Source organism: Gadus chalcogrammus, chromosome 9 (genome assembly GCF_026213295.1).
Source record: "Gadus chalcogrammus isolate NIFS_2021 chromosome 9, NIFS_Gcha_1.0, whole genome shotgun sequence".
In the NCBI taxonomy this organism is placed as follows: domain Eukaryota; kingdom Metazoa; phylum Chordata; class Actinopteri; order Gadiformes; family Gadidae; genus Gadus; species Gadus chalcogrammus.
Window position 1 is genome coordinate 11,178,320 of NC_079420.1, and position 21,922 is coordinate 11,200,241.

The 21,922-nt window shown below is 48.6% G+C and overlaps 3 protein-coding genes across 3 annotated transcripts; 2 read left to right on the forward strand and 1 right to left on the reverse strand.

Moving 5' to 3' along the window:
* The first annotated feature begins 5,093 nt into the window (after positions 1 to 5,093).
* Positions 5,094 to 11,817, forward strand: LOC130388822 (cytochrome P450 2D15-like). The gene is made up of 11 exons (XM_056598365.1): positions 5,094 to 5,187; positions 5,282 to 5,516; positions 6,471 to 6,633; positions 7,371 to 7,535; positions 7,920 to 8,080; positions 9,107 to 9,211; positions 9,288 to 9,423; positions 9,867 to 9,952; positions 10,079 to 10,180; positions 10,390 to 10,531; positions 11,602 to 11,817. Exons 2-11 carry the CDS (start codon positions 5,355 to 5,357, stop codon positions 11,793 to 11,795), a joined length of 1,416 nt encoding a protein of 471 aa, XP_056454340.1. The 5' UTR covers positions 5,094 to 5,187; positions 5,282 to 5,354; the 3' UTR covers positions 11,796 to 11,817.
* Positions 11,818 to 12,451: 634 nt separating this feature from the next.
* LOC130388820 (cytochrome P450 2B4-like) lies at positions 12,452 to 19,642 on the forward strand. Its single transcript, XM_056598363.1, has 11 exons — positions 12,452 to 12,654; positions 13,359 to 13,521; positions 14,100 to 14,252; positions 14,820 to 14,980; positions 15,600 to 15,668; positions 16,122 to 16,226; positions 16,522 to 16,660; positions 17,673 to 17,758; positions 18,020 to 18,121; positions 18,315 to 18,456; positions 18,663 to 19,642. The coding sequence occupies exons 1-11, from the start codon at positions 12,493 to 12,495 to the stop codon at positions 18,845 to 18,847; spliced, it is 1,467 nt and encodes a 488-aa protein (XP_056454338.1). The 5' UTR covers positions 12,452 to 12,492; the 3' UTR covers positions 18,848 to 19,642.
* On the reverse strand, positions 19,255 to 21,871 carry LOC130388821 (kelch repeat and BTB domain-containing protein 13-like). The gene has a single exon (XM_056598364.1). It carries the CDS (start codon positions 21,848 to 21,850, stop codon positions 20,420 to 20,422), a length of 1,431 nt encoding a protein of 476 aa, XP_056454339.1. The 5' UTR covers positions 21,851 to 21,871; the 3' UTR covers positions 19,255 to 20,419.
* Between the last annotated feature and the right edge of the window lie 51 nt (positions 21,872 to 21,922).

Genomic DNA, 21,922 nt, shown 5'->3' on the forward strand with positions numbered 1-21,922 from the left:
ATTTGCATTAACATGATGAATCTATAAAAAGCAATACTGCACAAAATATTTCTGAAAGCTAATATAACTTCAATTCATTTGAACGTGTACTGCTCTGCCATTTTCTGCCACGGATGCAGCGATGCATCCGTGGCCGTGGAGAACACGGACTCTCTAAATCAGGGATGGGCAACTTTCATGATAAAGAGGGACACATTTTTCATCATAACCATCGGAGGGCCACATGACTGCACACTTCAACTAAACGTGAGCTGAGAGAAGCTACACAATTTTGAATTTGGTAGATATGATTTCCTGTATTCTGGTGCATTTTGGGGATGGCCACTACCTAAAAAATCATCCAGAATCATAACCTATGTACAGTATGTTAATTGAACCAACATACATTCATTTCATGTTTTCCATGCTCAAACAGCCACATGAATGGTCAGTATTTTTATCAGTGCAAAGGGCTCACATACATCATCATTCAATGAAGTCAAAAAACTGAAAAACAGTGGCCCAACATTAAGTGCAACAACTCAATGAAATCAAACCCAACAAGCAGTTGTAGTAGTTGTAGGGGCGACTTAAAGTGCGTATTGGAAGTTAATGTTTTTAAAAATATTTATACATAACATTCTCTGAAAATTGCTCTTTGAAATTAAAATGCAGGATTTTATCAGTTTAAAAGGGTATATCGGCAAAAAATCCAGTTTTAAAGTGACTATTTTGAGCAAGGCTTCAAAAACCGTTGTTTTTTTATGTGATACGTCAAACGCGTCATATTACGTAGGAATTGGTAGACGCTGTTGCTGCCTCAGCTCTATGCGTAGTTGTGAGCAGTTACCGCGGTGAGGGGTCTTGTATTAATGATAATAATACATTTAATTTAGAGGCGCCTTTCAAGACACCCAAGGTCACCTTACAGAGCATTCCCCCCCCCCCCCTGTGGTTTTTGGGTTTTTCTAATCGACGAGATGAGGTTTTGTATCTGTGGGGGTTGTTCCAACTCCGACCTCTTGTCCGACCATCTCCGATTTGACAGTTTCCCCGATCGGAGAAAGGATGGAGCAGGCTTTCGAGCCTGCAAACCCTCACGTTAGTTGTACTCACTCGTTCTCCAGTAGGGGCATACACACGACCTCTTTGACGCCAGGGTTGTTGGCCTTTTCACTGGAGCAGCGCTGAAGGTCCCAGGTGGCCAGGCGCACCGTGGCCCGGCTGTCCCGCGGGCCCGGTGCCTCGCGGGGCCGCAGGGACACCATCTGCGTGGGTCCTCCCGGCGGGAGTCGAGGTCGTCGCTCCGGAGGCTGAACGAGGTTGGGCTCGGATGGGACCGACCCGTGTAGGTCAGCCCGCCGTTGGTATTGGTGGACGGAGTTCTTGAGCGCTCCACAAACACCTGGAAACGGATCTTGTCCAGTAGGGAGCAGTTTATGTGATCGACCCTAACCAGGTCCTCGATGCTCTTGAACGGACCGTGTTGGGTCCGATATAGGCGACAATGTTCCGGGCGATTTTCTCCGTGATGCCGCAGATGCTCATGAGCTGCGGCGGGACGGCGGTGTTGATGTTCATGCCGCTGCAGGAGGACATATGCTCCGGGTCTCTCCGCAGGGAGGACGGGGAGTGCTGCGACGAACTGGTCCTACTCGACACGCAGATCTCCACTTTAATAATCTCCAGTTTGGTGGCGCCTATCCCACTCACCAGCGCTAGGTCCTCCACCTTCTTGAAGCCCCCGATGCAGTCCCGGTACTCCACGATGCTCCGCGCCACGGGGCGGTTGACACCGGGCAGGGTCATGAGCTCTTCCTCCGTAGCCGTGTTGATGTTCAGCCGCTCCTGGCTCACCATAATTCTCCTGACACCACAACTCTATCTCCCTCCTATTACCATGGTGTCTCCGCCTTTTGGGTGGTTGCTGTTCTCCCTCACGGCTAGCTGGCTCAAAATTGTACGGAAGTGGTCCGAAACTGTTATCCATTGTTGTTATGTTGCCTATGTAGTCTATGATGATTAGACTGTCCAATCTACCAATTCCTACGTCACGCGAAAACGAGCGTTTGAGATGCGGAAGTAAAATTGTATCACAAAAACGGCTCAAGATGCCACTTGTAGTGTAGATTTATTAATAAAAACTAAATAATCGTGTATTCGAATTTTTTTCCTATATGATTCTTCACTGCAGTATCTAACTTCCAATACGCACTTTAAGTGGATATCTTTAATGACTGATATCGCTTCTAAGCAAACTAGACGCATGGGTTTGCCTTCGAATTCTATGAATTCTTCTCATCTTTCTTGACCGAGTTTTCTGTAACTCGATCAATTCTTCTTCTTCTTTTTTTTTTCTTTTTTTTATTATGTGCGGGCCTGACTGAGTGAGGATGCGGGCCGCACTGAGTGAGGATGCGGGCCGCATGCGGCCCGCGGGCCGCCAGTTGCCCATCCCTGCTCTAAATCGACGCCACTTCGACCTGGGCGGGACTTTACGTCCTACGTCACTCGCTATGGGTGTGCATGTGTGCGCATAGCTGTCACTCGCGATGGGTGTGCATGTGAGAAAGGTTTTGGCTTTAGTGTCTATGGGTTGGTAGTAACGGTTCTGATGATTTTTCTGATGGAAAAGTGGTCTTTTATTTCCATAATCTTTGTTCAGTGAACGCATAAACCCGTTTGTTAGTTAGCAGTTAAACAAAATGCGATCTCTTTGTTTACAGTTACCAACGACCAACTGATGATTGGGGGTTTGATTCCCTAGTGATGCAAGGTTTTTTCTTTCATTTTGGACTGCACACACATCGCGAGTGACGGATACTCGCACAATGAACACACATCACTGTCTTTACAATTTCTAGGCAACCGAGGTTTAAAGATTGTCAAGTGGTTAACTCTTGAATCGCATGTACTAAGACCTGATGGGTTAGTGGTCAGGGGACAACTCATTAACGCGGGGATAAGGGGTTCGATTCCTTAATGAAGCTAGCTTTTTTCTTTCATATTCGACTTGATTTTTCTATGCCATTTTGCGTAACTTGTAGTTTATGATGAAGAAATGTTACTGGGGTTACGGTTAGGGTAACGTAAGACACAAAGTGTTTTTGCAACACAATATTTCTTACAATAACAAATTCCAAAGTTTTGATGACTCCAGTAGGAAACTTAAGATACCTAGAGAAATGCGTGAGTGCTCACAAAACATCAACAACTCAGCAGTGTGGTACAGGGTGATCAATTCTGATATACAGTACAAAAGCAGTAAGACACAAAGTGTTTTTGCAACACAATATTTCTTACAATAACAAAGTCCAAAGTTTTGATGACTCCAGTAGGAAACCTAAGATACCTAGAGAAATGCGTGAGTGCTCACAAAACATCAACAACTCAGCAGTGTGGTACAGGGTGATCAATTCTGATATACAGTACAAAAGCAGTAAGACACAAAGTGTTTTTGCAACACAATATTTCTTACAATAACAAAGTCCAAAGTTTTGATGACTCCAGTAGGAAACCTAAGATACCTAGAGAAATGCGTGAGTGCTCACAAAACATCAACAAGTCAGCAGTGTGGTACAGGGTGATAATTTCTGATATACAGTACAAAAGCTGAAACTATTAGCCAGGAGTGGGAAAGATGCAGACGCAGACGTGGGAAGCAATAAGACGCACCAACACACAGTTGCCTGTTGCAAAATGGTTCAGAGTTTAATAGAAATAGTTAGGGTTAGCTGGTATGGCGTTATCTGGTATGGCTTCTAATGTTAGCTTAGTTCGTGTTGTTTCATCATGTTAATCGCTAGTAATAGTGCCCTGCGTTCACACCAAAAGATGCAAAAAGTTGACGCGCGGCACGATCCCATTCAAAGTGAATGTAGAGACGCGTTGCTGCTTTGCTGCCGCAGCATTTGCTGCCGAGAAAACCGGCATGAACCCATAAACGACGGGCATTCCGACGTCTCTCCCTCTTCCACAACAGGTAAAGACATGCAATGCTCGTAATGTCGGCCATGGTTGTGAATGAATTCAGAAGCACAGCGGGCAAAACTTGCCGTGCCGCGAAACTTCCCGCGCTGCAAAACTGCGGCGCAGCAAAACTTTTGCTGCGCGTCCAAACCTTTGCTGCGTCGCAAAACCTTTGCTGCACCGCAAAACTTGATTTGCTGCGCCGGAAAGCTTCGGCGTCAACGCGTTCGGGCAACAAAGGCATCTTTTGGTGTGAACGCAGGGGTAAGTCATTTGTAGAAATATAGCCTATCATCACAGACTGTAGGAATGTCACCCACCCTCCATTGCGTACGACACTGACGCTCGTAATCTGTAGTGCAAGGGAGTTCGTGCACAGATCCCTGAGACAAACGGGACTCTCTAAATCGACGCCACTTCGACCTGGGCGGGACTTTACGTCCTACGTCACTCGCTATGGGTGTGCATGTGTGCGCGTAGCCGTCACTCGCGATGGGTGTGTCGATTGAGGCCCCGTTCACACGAAGCCAAAACGGGCGAAACCGTTACGGTTTCGATCTATCCGGTTTCGAAGTATCTCCGTAAAGACGAAGCCAAGCGAAACCGGGTAGATCTGTAGAAACGCTGTGGTACACATTCCAGGCCCATAAGGGGCGCTGCTTCTGGTACAGAAATCCAGGAGAAATGAAATAAGAAGCAGAGGCGAGCATGCGCATAAAGGCTGCCCTTATGCGCATGCTCGCATGTCATTTCTGAGACTCCGCGGGCTTAAGAGCCATTGGCTAGGAGGTCGAGGGGTGGGGCGATGACGTCATGGTTTGCGGTTTCAGTCGGTTTCAGGCGTACACACGAATCCAAAACGAAACCGGGTCGATTTGAAACCACCTCCGAGGGTGGTTTCAGAAGTTTGCGGTTTCGGTCAGCGGCTTCGCCGGCTTCGTGTGTACGGAAGGCCGAACCGTACAAGACCTTTGCGGTTTCGCCATGAAATCGGCTTCGTGTGAACGGGGCCTTAGAGAGTCCCGAGACAAACGGCTACGCGCACACATGCAAACCCATAGCGAGTGACGTAGGACGTAAAGTCCCGCCCAGGTCGAAGTGGCGTCGATTTAGAGTCCCCCAGAACACCAGAACATGTAGGAACATGCTACCCTAGTGTCTTTCAGCAAAAGCTCTACAAACAACCACAGTGTTTTGATTGTGTCCAGTTCCCTCACTTGTTATCTCTAGTCGCTGTGGGTAGGTTTGGGATTGGATGCCTACTACCACTCGTATTGTTTCAAGCATACAGTGTTGTATGCTATCTCTTGTTGATTATATCATTAACCTGCAGGCCTGGAGCTCTGGACCAGGGCTTCAGCTGGGTGGGGAAGAGAAGGACGGCTACTGTCTGACGGACCGGGATCATGTTCGGCTCGTTGGTTCTGTTCGCCGTCGTCTTGTGGTTCTTCAATTTCCTGTTGAGGAACAGAAGAGGGAAGAACTTCCCTCCAGGGCCGTCAGCACTACCCCTCCTCGGGAACCTCCTGGAATTCAGCTCTGAGAACCCCATTCCAGATCTGAGCCGGGTAAGAAGTACCCTTTGTAGACAGCCTCGATCTGTGCCCTGCTCTAAGTCCATGGTTCTACACTATTCTGAGTCCACAGTTCTATACTGCTCTGAGTGGATGGTTCTATACTGCTCTGAGTGGATGGTTCTATACTGCTCTGAGTGGATGGCTCTAGACTGTTCTGAGTGGATGGTTCTAGACTGCTCTGAGTAGATGGTTCTATACTGCTCTGAGTAGATGGTTCTATACTGCTCTGAGTAGATGGTTCTATACTGCTCTGAGTGGATGGTTCTATACTGCTCTGAGTAGATGGTTCTATACTGCTCTGAGTAGATGGTTCTATACTGCTCTGAGTGGATGGTTCTATACTACTCTGAGTGGATGGTTCTATACTACTCTGAGTGGATGGTTCTATACTACTCTGAGTGGATGGTTCTATACTACTCTGAGTTGATGGTTCTATACTACTCTGAGTGGAAGGTTCAATACTACTCTGAGTGGATGGTTCTATACTACTCTGAGTGGATGGTTCTATACTTCTCTGAGTGGATGGTTCTATACTACTCTGAGTGGATGGTTCTATACTACTCTGAGTGGATGGTTCTATACTACTCTGAGCGGATGGTTCTATACTACTCTGAGAGGAAGGTTCTATACTGCTCTGAGCGGATGGTTCTATACTACTCTGAGTGGATGGTTCTATACTACTCTGAGTGGATGGTTCTATACTACTCTGAGTGGATGGTTCTATACTGCTCTGAGTGGATGGTTCTATACTACTCTGAGTGGATGGTTCTATACTACTCGGTAAATTGTTTTGTTTTATAGTGCAGAGAGACATTCCTCCTTTTTGATGTTAGTTATGCCATTATAGTTATTTATAGTACTGTATATATACGTACATAGCGTATACAAACATTAACATCTGATTTACTCCATATTTATTTGGCGATTTGTCTCTTCCGTCCCCAGCTTGCTCGTCGCTATGGCAACGTGTACAGCCTGTTCCTCGGCCCCCAGAAGGTGGTTGTGGTCAACGGCCTCCAGGCGCTGAAGGAAGCCTTCGTCACCAGGGCCGCAGACTTCTCTGGACGACCCCATGGCCTCCTGCTGAACGACGCATCCCAGCGGAAAGGTACCGCAGCAGCCTCCTACGCTGTAACGGCAGGGCGGGGCAGCAGGGGGGCAGGACTCATAGCCCGAGGGGGGCAGAAGTCTCCCGGTACACGGGTGGTCAGTCGGAGATCAGGGAAATAATCCGGCAGGGCGAAGACCAGGGCGTAGTTCAATTCAATTTTATTTGTATAGCCCTTTAATCACCATTACAGTCTCAAATGGCTTAAAAGGTGAAATATTTATGACACCAACCTGACCCAAGGGAAAAAAGGGAAAGAAAAAACTCCCTTAATCAGCAATGAAGAAGTCATGAGGAGGATGGCAGATTGGGGGATCCATCCTTCCAGGGATGGTCAGGAGTGCAGTGGGTCGGTACACGGATAGTCAGCCGGAAATCAGGCCAACATTCTGGCAGGGAGAAGGGAAAGGCGTTGTCAGGAGTAAACGGGCAGGAATCAGAAAACCGGGAACGGTAAATATCACTGGGAAAATGCTTGGATGCTTGATACAAAGAACAAAGATGCAGTAGCACAGAGGAAAGGGAACACGCCGACCAAATCCACCAGGAGAGAAATGTTAAGGTAAGGGTGAAAACAATTAAGGTGAGTGAGGACCATCAGAGACGAGAGAAACATAAGGACAGGGAGTGAAACAATCAGTGAAGGGGCCGAGATGTGTCTGACCCCTGCCCCCCTCCTTCACCTGGGGGGGGGGGGGGGGGGTCGGTCTAACGTTGTGCCCACCCGTCGCCCTCAGACTGGGCTCCGGGACTGGCGCTGGCCGGGTACGACGCCCAGTGGCGGGACCACCGTCGCTTCGGCCTCCAGGTGCTCAGGAACTTCGGCCTGGGGAAGAAGTCCATGGAGGAGAGGATCCTCCAGGAGACCCAGCAGGTGGTGAAGCTGCTGGAGGAGAGCGCCGGTACAAACACAAGATATCTACCTTTACATTTAGGGCGTTCAGCAGACGCTTTGGTCCAAAGAGACTTACAATAAGTACATAGTCAGAAGAAAGAGAAACAACAATATATTGCTGTCGGTACAGTAAGGATGTTCATAGAACCAAGTGCCAAGCACTAACAATCACTAGGTTAACCCGGTCCCTGTATGCAACAAGGCTAGGTAAGTGTGTACATTAAGTGCCAGGACATTCAACATACAATAAGTGTGAGGGGCGGTGGGGTAGGGGGGGGGGGTTACACAGAGTCTAGGGGAACTCTGATAATATACTCCTACACTGCCACTATAAACCAGCTGTCTCGTATTCATGCTGAGGATCGAGGTCCTGTTTCTTTAATGTCTGCAGGGTCAGAGGTCAATCCTCAGCTGCTGTTCCATAAACTCGCCTCCAACATCGTCAGTCGGGTCGTCTTCGGTCCGAACTACGACCACAACGATCCCTTCATGAAGTTCTCCATCAGGGCCGTCAGAGAGAACGTCAAGATCCTCAACAGCGCCTGGTCCATGGTGAGAGGACCGACTAACCAGGAGGACTGACTCCTGACCAGGACTGACCACTAACCAGTACTGACCCCTAACAAGTACTGACTGCTAAACAGGACTGACCCCTAACCAGCACTGACCCCTAACCAACCAGTACTAACCGCTAACCAGTACTAACCGCTAACCAGGACTGACCCCCAACCGGGACTGACCCCTTACCAATACTGACCCCTAACCAGGTCCTACCCACTAAACTAAACCTGACACTAACCACACCTCATGAGTCTGTACTAAGCCTGACCCTAACCACACTAAACCCTCCTGAGCCTGTACTAATCCTGACACTAACCACACTAAACCCTCATGAGCCTCTAGTACTAAACCTGACCCTAACCACACTAAACCCTCCTGAGCCTGTACTAATCCTGACACTAACCACACTAAACCCTCCTGAGCCTCTAGTACTAAACCTGACCCTAACCACACTAAACCCTGCCGAGCCTGTACTAATCCTGACCCTAACCACACTAAACCCTCCTGAGCCTCTAGTCCATTAACTGTTTGCCAAGTGAGGTGAACCCAGATGTAGACTCAGGGTTTGTTCCAAAGGAAGCTTTACTTGTTCACAAACTGGGAACCACCAAACTGGGGCAGTACTATGGAACTGTAATTCATAGAACACTTTTAGAGAATTACCAATTAACATTGATTACAAACATTACACTAACGACACAGAGGAAAGGGAGTCAGTAGGGCATGACGTCACAACACCTCAACACAACACCCGTTGATTCACAGATCTACGACACCATCCCTGCGGTGCGAAACCTGCCTCTGCCCTTCCAGAAGGCCATGAAGAACTTCAAGGTAGGTCAAGATGTCTCAAAACCAGGTTTTATTATGTTTTAGATGAACAAGAACATTAATTTGACAAAAATAGGGAAGAATTCACTTGCTTGTGAGCATAATGGGATGAGGGCCCTAGTAATGTATGATGTTATCACACTGAATAGAGTGTTATAGAATGTTTTCTTCTTCTCATGATCTCAGGAGTTGAATGAGAAGACAGCGGAGGTGATCCAGGAGCACAAGAGCAGCAGGCTGCCAGGGGAACAGCGAGACGTGATGGACTGCTACCTAGAGGAGATGGACAAGGTCTGGGTTTGTCTTTTCATCGGTTAAAGTGCAGCTCTGTCTGGTTTGGGCTCATTCTCTTCATCTCCTTCCCCAGAGAGAAGACGGTTTGTCGTTCTCAGAAGATCAGCTCTGCTCGTTTGCTCAAGATCTTCACATGGCTGGAACGGACACCACGTCCAACACCCTGCTGACTGGGGTCCTCTACATGATGGCTCACCCCCACATACAAGGTCCTTAACCTTTACCTAAAACACATACAAGGTCCTTAAAGGTCCTATCCTGGTCAGGTAAAAAATAATAATTAAAGGTCCCATGACATGCCACCAGGTGTGAGTGTGATTAGTCTTACAAGCCGTTTTGAAAATCAGGCTTTTTTAAATTTAATTTATTTATTATTTATTTATTATTTTCAAAATGGCTTGTAAGGCTAATCACACTCACACCTGGTGGCATGTCATTGGACCTTTAACCTAAATCTTTATCTCAAAGGCCCTTAGACAACATAGAAGTCTTCTGTCCACATTTACCTCATCGTTAAACATTATAAACTCATCTATAGGATGAAAAATGAACACTCTTTATACAGAATGAAAAAGCATAAATGATCCATCATCGGTCTCTCTGTTTGCCTGTATGTCTCTCTGTCTGTCTGTCTGTCTGTCTGTCTCCTCAGAGCGATGCCAGCAGGAAATAGACTTTGCATTGGAGGGGAAGGACAAGGTTGCTTTTGGAGACAAGCAGAAGATGCCTTACGTGCAGGTTTTCAACTTTTATAATCACTAGTGAATATAAAGGTTTGCACCTTTTATATTGGTCTACCACTGTTAGGCCTACCGGTGGTAAATGACAGCAGACTCCAGTTCCACACTTGTTGGTTTGTTCCAGGCGGTGATCCATGAGGTCCAGAGAGTGGCCAACATTTTACCACTCAGTATCTTTCACTGCACCACTAAAGACACCCAGCTGATGGGATTCTCCTTACCCAAGGTACACCTAACCCCAACAACATCTTACCCAACCTGAACCATCATCCAACCATAACCCTGACACCTAACCCTAACCACAAACCTAACCCTAACCCCAAACCTAACCCTAACCCTCACATCTAACATAATTCTATTTTTCAATCTTTACCAAACAGAATACAGTTTGAACGTGACCTTTTCATTCTATAAAGTGTTGATGTTGTTTCCAAGGGAACCATCGTGGCCCCCAACATGGCGTCTGTGCTGTTGGAGGAGGGCCAGTGGAAGTTCCCCCACGACTTCAACCCGGAGAACTTCCTCGACGACCAAGGAGAGTTTGTGAAGCCAGAGGCCTTCGTGCCATTCTCCTTGGGTGAGTGGACCAATCAGGGTTCTCCGTGGGTAAGGGGACAAATCAGGGTTCTCCGTGGGTAAGGGGAAAAAATCAGGTTTTTCGTGGGTGTAAGGGCTGGGTAAGGTTTAGTAGGTTAGGTGTAAGGTATAGTAAGGTTTAGTAGGTTAGGTGTAAGGGTTAGTTAGAGTTAATTCTTTGTAGGTTAGGTGTTAGGGTTAGTTAGAATTAAGACTAAGTAGGTTTTAGGTGTAAGGGTTAGTTAGAGTTAAGGCTTTGTAGGTTAGGTGTTGGGGTTAGTTAGAATTAAGACTTATGCCGCTTTTCAACTGCATGGTACCAGCTCGACACGACTCGACTCGACTCGACTCAGCTCGCATTTTTTGCGTTTCCACCGCGAAAACATGGTACCTGAAGTGGCTGCTTTTTCTAGTACCGCCTCGCTCTAGGTTCCAAGCGAGCTGAGCCGATGCTAAAAGGTGACGTCGGCAGACGGCCGGCCACTGATTGGTCAGAGAGTGTGACGAAGTCACGAGAGCGACATGGCAACCATGCTGGTAACAGCCATAGCAGAGCCGCAGCCAACATATTCCACTTCTTCAACTTCTTCAACATGCCAGCTAATAATACGAACACGAATACCATCGCATCGATGTCCTCCATATGTGGGTTCTGTCCATGTGTGGGTTGCGTAGGTGTTGTTTGCGTCGCGTACAAAAATACGTCACGGCCCTTTCGCGCAGCCGACCCCGCCCACGTCCAGGAGGTACTATTTGCGGTGGAAAAGGACCCGTGCTGCTACCGTGTCGTGTCGTGTCGTGTCGAGTCGAGCTACATGTGCGGTGGAAAAGCGGCATTAGTAGGTTAGGTGTTAGGGCTAGTTAGGATTAGGGCTTAGGTATGTGAGTGTAGTAGGTTAGGTGTTAGGGTTAGTTAGGGTTATGGCTTAAGTATGTGGGTTTAGTAGGTTAGGTTTTAGGGTTAGTAAGGGTTTATTTAGGTTTGGTATTCGGGTTAGTAGGCTAAGGGGTGATGGTTTTTGGTCAGGGTAGGGCTAGTGGCTCTCTAACCTCCCTGTCTCCCGGGGCCAGGACCCCGGGCTTGTCTGGGCGAGGGGCTGGCCCGCATGGCGCTCTTCCTGGTGTTTGTGACTCTGCTGAGGAGGTTCCGGTTCGTCTGGCCAGCGGGGGCTGGAGAACCAGACCTTAGTCCCGTCTTTGGGTTCGCCATGAGCCCACAACCCTACAAACTGGAGGTCCGCTGTAGAGAGACGGCAGATCATTAACAACAAGATGGATTTGAGTATGAAGAAGCTACTTTACCGAACCACATACTGAATAAGAGCTGACAAACACCAATATGAATCAATACTGTGTGTAGCCATTTTCAATAAATCCTTTCTCCCTGCTTACTACTGAGTCGTGTGTGTGTGTGTGTGTGTGTGTGTGTGTGTGTGTGTGTGTGTGTGTGTGTGTGTGTGTGTGTGTGTGTGTGTGTGTGTGTGTGTGTGTGTGTGTGTGTGTGTGTGTGAAAAACTGAGGACAAGTCTTAACGAAAAGTAGGCATGGCAGCTTTACTCTTTTACTCTTCCAAAGACTGCAGTACAAGTGTTGCCATGGTGAGGGACTTGGAATCCAGGTCAGAGGTCAGACCCTCCCTCATCTGAGAGAGGTCTCAAGGTTCAGCCTGCAGAACGAGTTGTTTCTTTTTTTCTTCATTTTGTCATTACACATATGCTAATAAAAAAACAAGCTTGTCGAAAACCCTGCAACGTCTGTAAAGTAGGGTCTTGAGGTAGACCTAGAAAAAATAAGTACAAAAGTATACTCCATTCTACCACTGTCTTTACTGGGATTGTGTTGATTTGGAAGGCGGTGTGATTTACACCACACAATCAGTCCAGTGTTTGCTCAGGTTACGTAAGAGGGAGGACTCTCCTGCAGACCCAGGGCTCCTCAGTCAGTCCTTTCCCGTTCCCCGGCATGCTGTCCTCTCTGCTGCTGATCTGCCTGCTGCTGGGCCTGCTGTGGCTCGGGCTCCGGCCCCGCAGGCCCAAGGGGTTCCCCCCGGGCCCCACGCCGCTGCCCGTCCTGGGGAACCTCCTGAACCTCAGCCTCTCCAACCCCATGAAGGACTTCCAGAGGGTGAGCTGACCCCCCACACAGCCTCGTCATGGAAGCCTTCTACCATTTTAGGAGCGTGGTGTTAACATGTTTAAAACGTGGGTTTCATATTTGTGGTTGTTTTTTTGTTCATGGTTATCTGTCTTCTTATTGGTTAACGTTAACTTGGGCCAGGGAACCACTTAATGGAGTCTGGAATGTGTGTTTTCTTAGAGTGGTACCAGTGGACTGAAGGGATACTATTTGTGCTGTACAAGAGCTACTATTAGCTATTGTATATCTAGCATGCCGCTTAGTGGCAACGGAGGCATTAGGGTACAATAGTTACTGAGACTGATGATGAGGAAGATGAGGACGATGAGGAGTGCTTTGCTATACAACCTGCAGGTTGAACTTTAGCTGAGAGAGCGGAACTGTTTTTATGGCTCTTTATCCTTGGACCTTGACCAGGGAAAGATACCTCCCGGCTTTACACCGAACCCTCATCCTACCGTAGTCCTACCACCACATAGCCACGACGTCCACCAGGGCGCTAGTCCTACGCAAATAAACATGGACTCTGGGATCATGGACCTTCACCCACTGGATAATGCTCCCTCAGGCCCCCTGACCTGGTCTACGCTGTAGCACCACGATATGTAGGGGGTAGGGTCAGGGTGGGTTCAGTACTGTATGAGGTTAGGTCCTATGAGGTGACTTACCCCTGACCTGGTCTGGGCCCCAAGCTGGCGGAGCGCTACGGGCCTGTCTACAGCCTGTTCATCGGCCCAAACCCCGCCATCATCCTCAACGGGGTGAAGGCCATCAAGGAGGCCCTGGTGGAGAGATCCTCTGAGTTCTCTGGGCGGCCCCAAGACCTGCTGGTCAACACCATGACCCAGGGCAAAGGTAGGCCCGACCGTAGCTACTGTGTGTGAATGTGTACTATGAATGTATCTACTGTGTGTGTGTGTTTCTGCCAAGAATTCAATCTATCAGAGGCGAGTGTCGACCTTGACTCTCCAGAGTCCGCTTCACCAGTTGTTATTAGCGGTGGAATTAGTCGTGCGATGCTGCGTGCGCGTGTGTGCGTGCGTGCGTGCGTGTGTGTGTGTGTGTGTGTGTGTGTGTGTGTGTGTGTGTGTGTGTGTGTGTGTGTGTGTGTGTGTGTGTGTGTGTGTGTGTGTGTGTGTGTGCGCGTGTGTGTGTGTGTGGAGCTGCGTCCGGTGATCTCCCCGTAAAGCGCTTGGTGATATTTTGTCTACGCATTAAAAGTGTGAGGAAGCGGTTGAAAGCCGTGTGTCAGTGTGTGCACCCAGGGCCGTAACACCAAATTCTGGGCCTTGTATACAAGAGTTACTGATGGGCCCCCCCGAATTCCCCCAACAAGCCCCCTTTGCAAAATTGTTGACAGGGGGGGGGGGGGGGGTGGAAGACCAGTTGTGTGTATAATGTGTGTACCTACCATTTGTGTGTCCTGTGTGCAGGCGTGATCCTGGCCGACTACGGGCTGCGCTGGAAGGAGCACCGGCGCTTCGCCTTGATGACCCTGAGGAACTTCGGCCTGGGGAAGCAGTCGATGGAGGAGAGGATCCGGGCGGAGCTCCACTACCTCATGGAGCCGCTGGATGAGTGCATCGGTGAGTCCTCCATCACAGGGCCCCGACCTCTGACCTCAGGTGCCTACGCTGTGACCACATCCGACAGGCCAACACACTCCCTTCATTCACACAGGCCATCAAAACCCACCGTTTAAGATCGCTTTAACCAAATAATAATAATAATAAATGTTAGGATTTATATAGCGCTTTTTTGGAGGTGACTCGAAGACACTTCACATCATAGAGTATACATATAGAAAAAAGAAAAACAAAGAAAACAAAATACAGAAAAAATCAAAATAAGGTTTGGAATATAGTCAGATGTAACCTCCTCCCCTTCTCTCCCCTTCCTCCTTTGCTATCTTTTGACTAATATACGTTCCTATATACGACAGGGTAGGTAGAGTAGGTAGAGGTTAGACAGTAGAGACAGGCCAATAAGGAGCAGGTAGGGGTTAGACAGTAGAGACAGGCCACTTAAGAAAGGTTTAGCTATGTTGCTGGAAGCTAGGCTGGTGACAGTGGACTCAACACCAGCCACAAGTTTGTGTTTTAATATTGTGAGGAAAAGTGGGAACTATGAATAAGCATGCGTTTGTTCTCCAGGTGGAACCATGAACCCCCAGCTGTTGTTCCATAACGGCGCCTCCAACATCATCTGTCAGGTTCTGTTCGGAAAGCGCTTTGACTACAACGACCCATTCATCAAGGAGATCATCCACCTGTACACGGAAAACGCCAAGATCGCCAACGGGCCCTGGGCCATGGTAACACAGACACACAACAACACACACATTAGAATGTATATATATATAACACACATGACTATACAACACACACACAATAATGATATAACAAACAATAACTATACAACACACACACAATAACTATATAACACATGACTATAGTTATTGTGTGTGTGTTATAAAGCTATTGTGTGTTATATCGTTATTGTGTGTTGTGTAGTTACTGTGTGTGTTGCAAAGTCATATGTGTGCTGTATCATTATTTTGGGTTTTATGTAGTCATGTGTTGCCGTGTGTGTGTTGTATCTTTATTGTGTGTGTTCTATAGTCATGTGTGTGTTGTTTAGTTATTGTATGTGTTCTATAGTCATGTGTGTGTTGTGTAGTTATTGTGTGTGTTCTATAGTCATGTGTTGCTGTGTGTGTGTTATATAGTGATGTGTGTGTTGTGTAGTTATTGTGTGTGTTCTATAGTCATGTGTTGCTGTGTGTGTGTTATATAGTGATGTGTGTGTTGTGTAGTTATTGTGTGTGTTCTATAGTCATGTGTTGCTGTGTGCGTGTTATATATTGATGTGTGTGTTGCATTGTTATTGTGTGTGTTTTATTGTCATGTGTCGCTGTGTGTGTGTTCCTACAGCTGTATGACACCATCCCTATGATCCGTAATCTCCCGCTGCCCTTCACACAGTGTTTCAGGAACGTTGCCGTAAGTAACCTCCTTTCCGTCATATGCACCTTGATACACACATTCACCATACAAACATTAATACTCAGATTGATACACACATTCACCATACACACATTGATACACACATTCACCATACACACATTGATACACACATTCACCATACACACATTGAGACACACATTGATACACACATTCACTATACACACATTGATGTACACATTAATATACACATTAATATTCACCATACACAAATTTATATTCACCGACCATGCACACATTTGTACACACATACACATTAATATTCACCATACACACATTCATACACACATTCATTTACACAATGATGTGCACATTTTAATAAGCATTCATATACACATCCATATACAAATCATTGGTATTCAATCGATTCATATTGAAAAGCCTTGTTTTTAGAGCTTATTTTAACACACCTTATTTCCTTCATATTTTTAGCGTTGTCAGGAACTTGGGAATTCTCTGTTGAAGGAACATTTAGACACCCATCGCCCGGGGCAACCACGAGACTTCCTGGACTGTTATCTGGATGAGCTGGACAAGGTATCTAAACCTAACCCTACAGAGAACTGTCATAGAATAGCATGTTACCATAGCAGGCTAACATAGCATGCTCCATGGAATGTTAGCATAGCACATTATGATTGCATCAGCGAAGCAGTTTAAAATGGCACGCTAACATATCTGTATGTTAGTGTGCAGCGTGCGTAACAGGTGTTTATAAATGTGTAGATGTGGGTGTGGTTGGAACAGGGTTAGATGTGGGTGTGGTTAGATGTGGGTGTGGTGGACTGGTGTAGAATAGCGAGATTCAACATGAGTCTTTACCTTTTCCAAGCGGGGCGATGATGGCTCCACCTTCGCGTTGGATCAACTGATGATGTTCTCCCTGGATCTCCACTTCGCTGGGACCGACACCACCTCCAACACGCTGCTCACCGGCCTCCTCTACCTGATGACCCATCCCGACATACAGGGTACCTGCCCCCTCCAGAACCCTCCTCATCGCCTCACCCAACATGAGGCACAGCCTAGCATGGGCCGGCATGTGGCTCAGGAGGGGGAGCAGGTTGGCTGGTAACCGCAGGGTTGCTGGTTCGATCCCGTCTCCAGGGGCCCCTGAGCGAGACACCTCACCCTAACTGCTCCCTACAAGCTGGCTGTCACCTTGCGTGGTGGACTCCGCCGTCGGTGTTTGAATGTTTGCCTGAATGGGTGAACGTTAGGCGACATTGTAAATTGCCTTGAGTGGCAACTGGTTAGAAAAGCGCAGTAAAATTGCAGTCCATCTACCATTTAACATTCACAGTGTACCAACACTGTGCTCCTACATCACTGACATCAGACTCTGTGATGCTCCTACATCACTGACATCAGACTCTGTGATGCTCCTACATCACTAACATCAGACTCTGTGATGCTCCTACATCACTAACATCAGACTCTGTGATGCTCCTGCATCACTTACATGACTAACATCAGACTCTGTGATGCGCCTACATCACTAACATCAGACTTTGTGATGCGCCTACATCACTAACATCAGACTCTGTGATGCTCCTACATCACTTTAATCATTAACATCAGACACTGTGATGCTCCTACATCACTAACATCACTAAGATCAGACACTGTGATGCTCCTACATTACTAACATGACTAACATCAGACTCTGTGATGCGCCTACATCACTAACATCAGACTCTTTGATGCTCCTACATCACTAACATCAGACTCTGTGATGCTCCTACATCACTATAATCATTAACATAAGACTCTGTGATGCTCCTACATCACTAACATCAGACTCTGTGATGCTCCTACATTACTAACATGACTAACATCAGACTCTGTGATGCTCCTACATCACTAACATCAGACTCTTTGATGCTCCTACATCACTAACATCAGACTCTGTGATACTCCTACATCACTAACATTAGACTCTGTGATCTCCGACCTCATGGCTCCTGTCTGCTCTCCCCTCAGAGGCTTGTCAGAAGGAGATTGACCGAGAGCTGGAGGGAAAGGACCAGGCCAGCTTCGACGACAGGAACCACATGCCCTACATGCAGGTGCAGTACTAGAGCACTAGTAGGGTGTTAGTAGCCCTACCTCAACGATCACAGAACTCAAAGCTGAGGACACATCAGCACATCTGTTTCTTTGGAAACACAAAATAACAACAAAACACAATCACTCACTTTTCTATTTCAATTCAACATGACACATTGTCTGATTTCATAGTACAAAATGATCTGAGTACATATCCTCTAATTGAATACATCAACATAACCTGAGGACATTTTGTCTAACTGGAGTGTTTGTGTTTCCAGGCGGTGATCCATGAGATCCAGAGAGTCGCCAACACCGTACCTCTCAGTGTCTTTCACTCCACCACAAAAGACTCCCAACTGTTGGGTTTCTCCATTCCAAAGGTACTCCTAACCCTAAGGTACCCTTAACCCAACTCCTAACCCGAGCTGAGGTACCACCTAACCCAACATCTAACTCTCACTGAAGTACCACCTGACCTAACATCTAACCCTCACTGAGGTCCCACCTAACCCAACACCTAACTTTCACTGAAGTATCCCTACGTGATCCCTAACCTGACTCTGTGTTCCCCAGGGAACCATGGTGATCCCTAACCTGACGTCGGTTCTGAACGAGGAGGGCCAGTGGAAGTTCCCTGCAGAGTTCAACCCTGAGAACTTCCTCAATGAGAAGGGGGACTTTGAGAAGCCAGAGGCATTCATGCCCTTCTCCATAGGTAGGTCATCACTACTGACCGAACATGACCTACACACAGCCTACTGATCTACAGACCTACTGGAGTTCCTCTATAAAGTGTTGACTATGATTAGTGTTGGTGTTACAAGGCTTCTCATTGACTATTGACTATGATTAGTGTAACCACAAGGTGATTAGTGATGACTGTAAGTCCCTGAAGCGTCTCTAAGCCCTGCTGACCTGCAGGTCCCAGGATGTGTCTGGGGGAGGGCCTGGCCCGCATGGAGCTCTTCCTGATCCTGGTCACTCTGCTCCGGAGGTACAAGTTCACCTGGCCGGTGGACGCCGGAGAACCCGACTACATCCCCGTGTTCGGGGTGACCCTGACCCCCAAACCCTACCGCATGCACATCCAGCTGAGGAACCAGTGAACACAGCTCTAACACAGCTGAGGAACAAGTGAACAAAGAGCTCTAACACTACATCCAGCTGAGGAACCATGAGAACACAGAGCTGTAACAAACCTGAGGAACCAGCAGAACATCAGAGATCAAATCCTTCACTCAAAATCCAAGTGTGAACTTAAAGAACAAGCATCTTAACTTCTCACAGCGTCACTAAAACATCCGTAACCAAAATCATCTGTCAGAATGAACTCCTTGAATGTAATCAATAGCAATGGACCGAACCAGGAGGGGCTCATTCTTAAACATTGTGACTTTAACAACATCTTATTTTTTGTATTATCATGTTACAGATCTATAACTGCTTTAAATAATAAATAATATGTACATCTATAACCTCAATATATATTTAAACCATTCTAAACCTTAAATAATCGATTGAATCTTCTAGCTATTCTATCACCATTCTTTAAGGCAACCAGTTTACTATCTCTAGTTGTTATAGTCCCCTGTGCAGTGAAGAGCAACGTTTATATTCCACCACCCGATGGCGCCTTCAGTAGAACATTTAGAGGTCATCAGCCGTGACCACCAGACGAGGAGGCAGCTGTCGTCTCTCGCTGATGTTGCTGTATCATGATTACATGCCGTCAGTTTCTTGAATTACATATTGTCTTTTGTATGATTTACATACTCTATATATATCGATGTAAGTGTATTCTTTATATTATACAGACTATCAACCGGGTAGTTTGTGTGCACAAGAACCCAAAGGTTAAATAAAGATGATTGTCATACTGTTCAAATAAAAAAACAGAAAGTATTTATTATTATATTTGTGTTCGTACATGATAGATACAAGTCATATTTCTAACCTACTTATCCTAAGCCTAATCCTACAAACCCGGAGCAACCCTACCTACTAGACCTACTAGCCCTAATAACCCTACTAGACCTACTAACCCTACTAGACCTACTAACCCTACTAGACCTACTAACCCTACCAACCCTAATAGACCTACTAGCCCTAATAACCCTACTAGACCTACTAACCCTACTAGACCTACCAACCCTACTAGACCTACTAACCCTACCAACCCTACTAGACCTACTAGCCCTACCAACCCTACTAGACCTACTAACCCTACTAACCCTACCAACCCTACTAGACCTACTAGACCTACTAACCCTACTAACCCTAGACCTACCAACCCTACTAGACCTACTAGCCCTAATAACCCTACTAGACCTACTAACCCTACTAGACCTACTAACCCTATAGACCTACTAACCCTACTAGACCTACTAGCCCTACTAGACCTACTAACCCTACTAGACCTACTAACCCTACTAGACCTACTAACCCTACTAACCCTAGACCTACCAACCCTACTAGACCTACTAACCCTACTAACCCTACTAGACCTACCAACCCTACTAGACCTACTAACCCTATAGACCTACTAACCCTAAGAGACCTGGTCCCCCTGAGGATTCTAACCAGACTAGACCTACTAACCCTGAGTGTGTAACCTGATTGGTTACCCACAACGTCCATGACCTCCGACCCCGCCCCCCCCTCCCGGAGTCAAGCTGTTGCTAGGGAGCGCTCGGCAGCCGGAGCAGGAAGGTCCAGAGGGAGCCGCTCCGGGGGAAGCCCTTCCCCTGGCGGCGGGGCCTCCAGGTGCCGTCCTGGAGCCCGTACTCCTGGGTGGCGCTGCGGCTGAGGGTCAGCACGCCGTCGCCCCGCACCACGGCGGTGAACAGGGCGCCCTTGCTGTTGGGGTAGTGGCCCGGCAGCGCGCTCCACTGGCCCGTGCTCAGGCTGTAGCAGTCCAGCAGGCAGCGCAGGAAGTCGTCCGAGGGGCCGTTGCGCACCACGTACAGCCGGTCGCCGTGGCCCACCAGGGCGTGGCCGTAGCTCTGCTGGCGGATCAGCGTGGCCACCAGGGTCCACGCCCCGCCCCCGCACGCCCCCCCGCCGCCGCCCGAGTGCTCCCAGATCTCCGTGGTCTCCATGGGCCTCCAGAGGCACACGAACACCCGGCCCAGGGTCTTGGCGCAGGCCGCGCCGGCCGCCGGTCTCGGCAGGTGAGCGGAGAACGTCCAGGTCCCGGCCCCCACGTGGAACGTCTCCACGGACGACATGGCGGTGTTCCCGCTCTCCCCTCCGATGGCCAGCAGCCGCCCGTCCAGCCCCACCAGGGGGAAGTTGTACCTGGGCTGGACGGGGCTGTCGATGGGGCTCCACGCGTCCTCCTCCACGCTGTAGCAGAAGCTCTGGTCCATGGGCTGCTTCCGGATGCCCTGCACCCCCCCCACCACGTACAGCCGGTTGTCCAGCACGGCCACGCCCGCCATGGAGGTGCTGGCCTGCAGCGGCAGGGCGGTCAGCTCCTTCCACACGTCCTGCTCCTCGTCCAGGTAGCACAGCGTCCTGGAGGCGGCGTGGCCGCTGGCCCCGGCGCTGCAGGGGGCGTGGGCCCCCACCGCCACCAGCACGCTGGGGGGCAGGGCCTCCACCCGGGAGACCAGCTCCGGGGGGAGGGTCTCTCGGAGCTCCGCCTCCAGGTCCCGGTACACGTCTCTGATGAAGAGGGCGGCGGCAGCGGCGAGGTCGGCAAGGCCGTAGGCGTCGGCACCGTGGAACATGAGCAGGCAGTTGCTGGAGTCCAGCAGGTCGCTGAGGTGGCAGCTCAGAGAGGCCGCCTGCAGGAAGGCGGCGCACTCGATGGACTCCTGGATGTGGTCCGGGTCCAGGATGAGGGGTCTGTCGCCCCGGAACACCCGCAGGGCCAGCTGGAAGCTGCGGGCGCACAGGTTGCTGAGGTGGACCTGCGTCTGTCGGCTGTCCCTCATCCCCGAGCGGAACAGGGCCTGGAAGTAGCCGCAGTGGCGGAGCAGGAGGCTCTTCTCCGCGGAGAAGCTGCTGTCTCCCACCACCACCGTCAGCCACTCTCCACCCTCCTCCTCCTCCTCCGGCGGACCACCGCTGCTCCCCTCCTGGTCTCCTGCGCCCCGCACCGCCATCGCCCCACACAGCCCGTTACGGTGGAGTGGAACCCGGACAATGTGTCAGCGGAGGGTGTCAATGTCCTGGGG

What these genes read in the sequence shown, in the direction of transcription:
- LOC130388822 (XM_056598365.1), top strand. Translation starts at nt 5,355, where the DNA reads ATGTTCGGCTCGTTGGTTCTGTTCGCCGTCGTCTTGTGGTTCTTCAAT. An exon ending in CCATTCCAGATCTGAGCCGG is followed by an intron (nt 5,517 to 6,470) that starts GTAAGAAGTACC and finishes TTCCGTCCCCAG; the next exon opens with CTTGCTCGTCGCTATGGCAA. An exon ending in ACCTAGAGGAGATGGACAAG is followed by an intron (nt 9,212 to 9,287) that starts GTCTGGGTTTGT and finishes CTCCTTCCCCAG; the next exon opens with AGAGAAGACGGTTTGTCGTT.
- LOC130388821 (XM_056598364.1), bottom strand. Translation starts at nt 21,850, where the DNA reads ATGGCGGTGCGGGGCGCAGGAGACCAGGAGGGGAGCAGCGGTGGTCCG.
- LOC130388820 (XM_056598363.1), top strand. Translation starts at nt 12,493, where the DNA reads ATGCTGTCCTCTCTGCTGCTGATCTGCCTGCTGCTGGGCCTGCTGTGG. An exon ending in CCAACGGGCCCTGGGCCATG is followed by an intron (nt 14,981 to 15,599) that starts GTAACACAGACA and finishes GTGTTCCTACAG; the next exon opens with CTGTATGACACCATCCCTAT. An exon ending in ATTCATGCCCTTCTCCATAG is followed by an intron (nt 18,457 to 18,662) that starts GTAGGTCATCAC and finishes GCTGACCTGCAG; the next exon opens with GTCCCAGGATGTGTCTGGGG.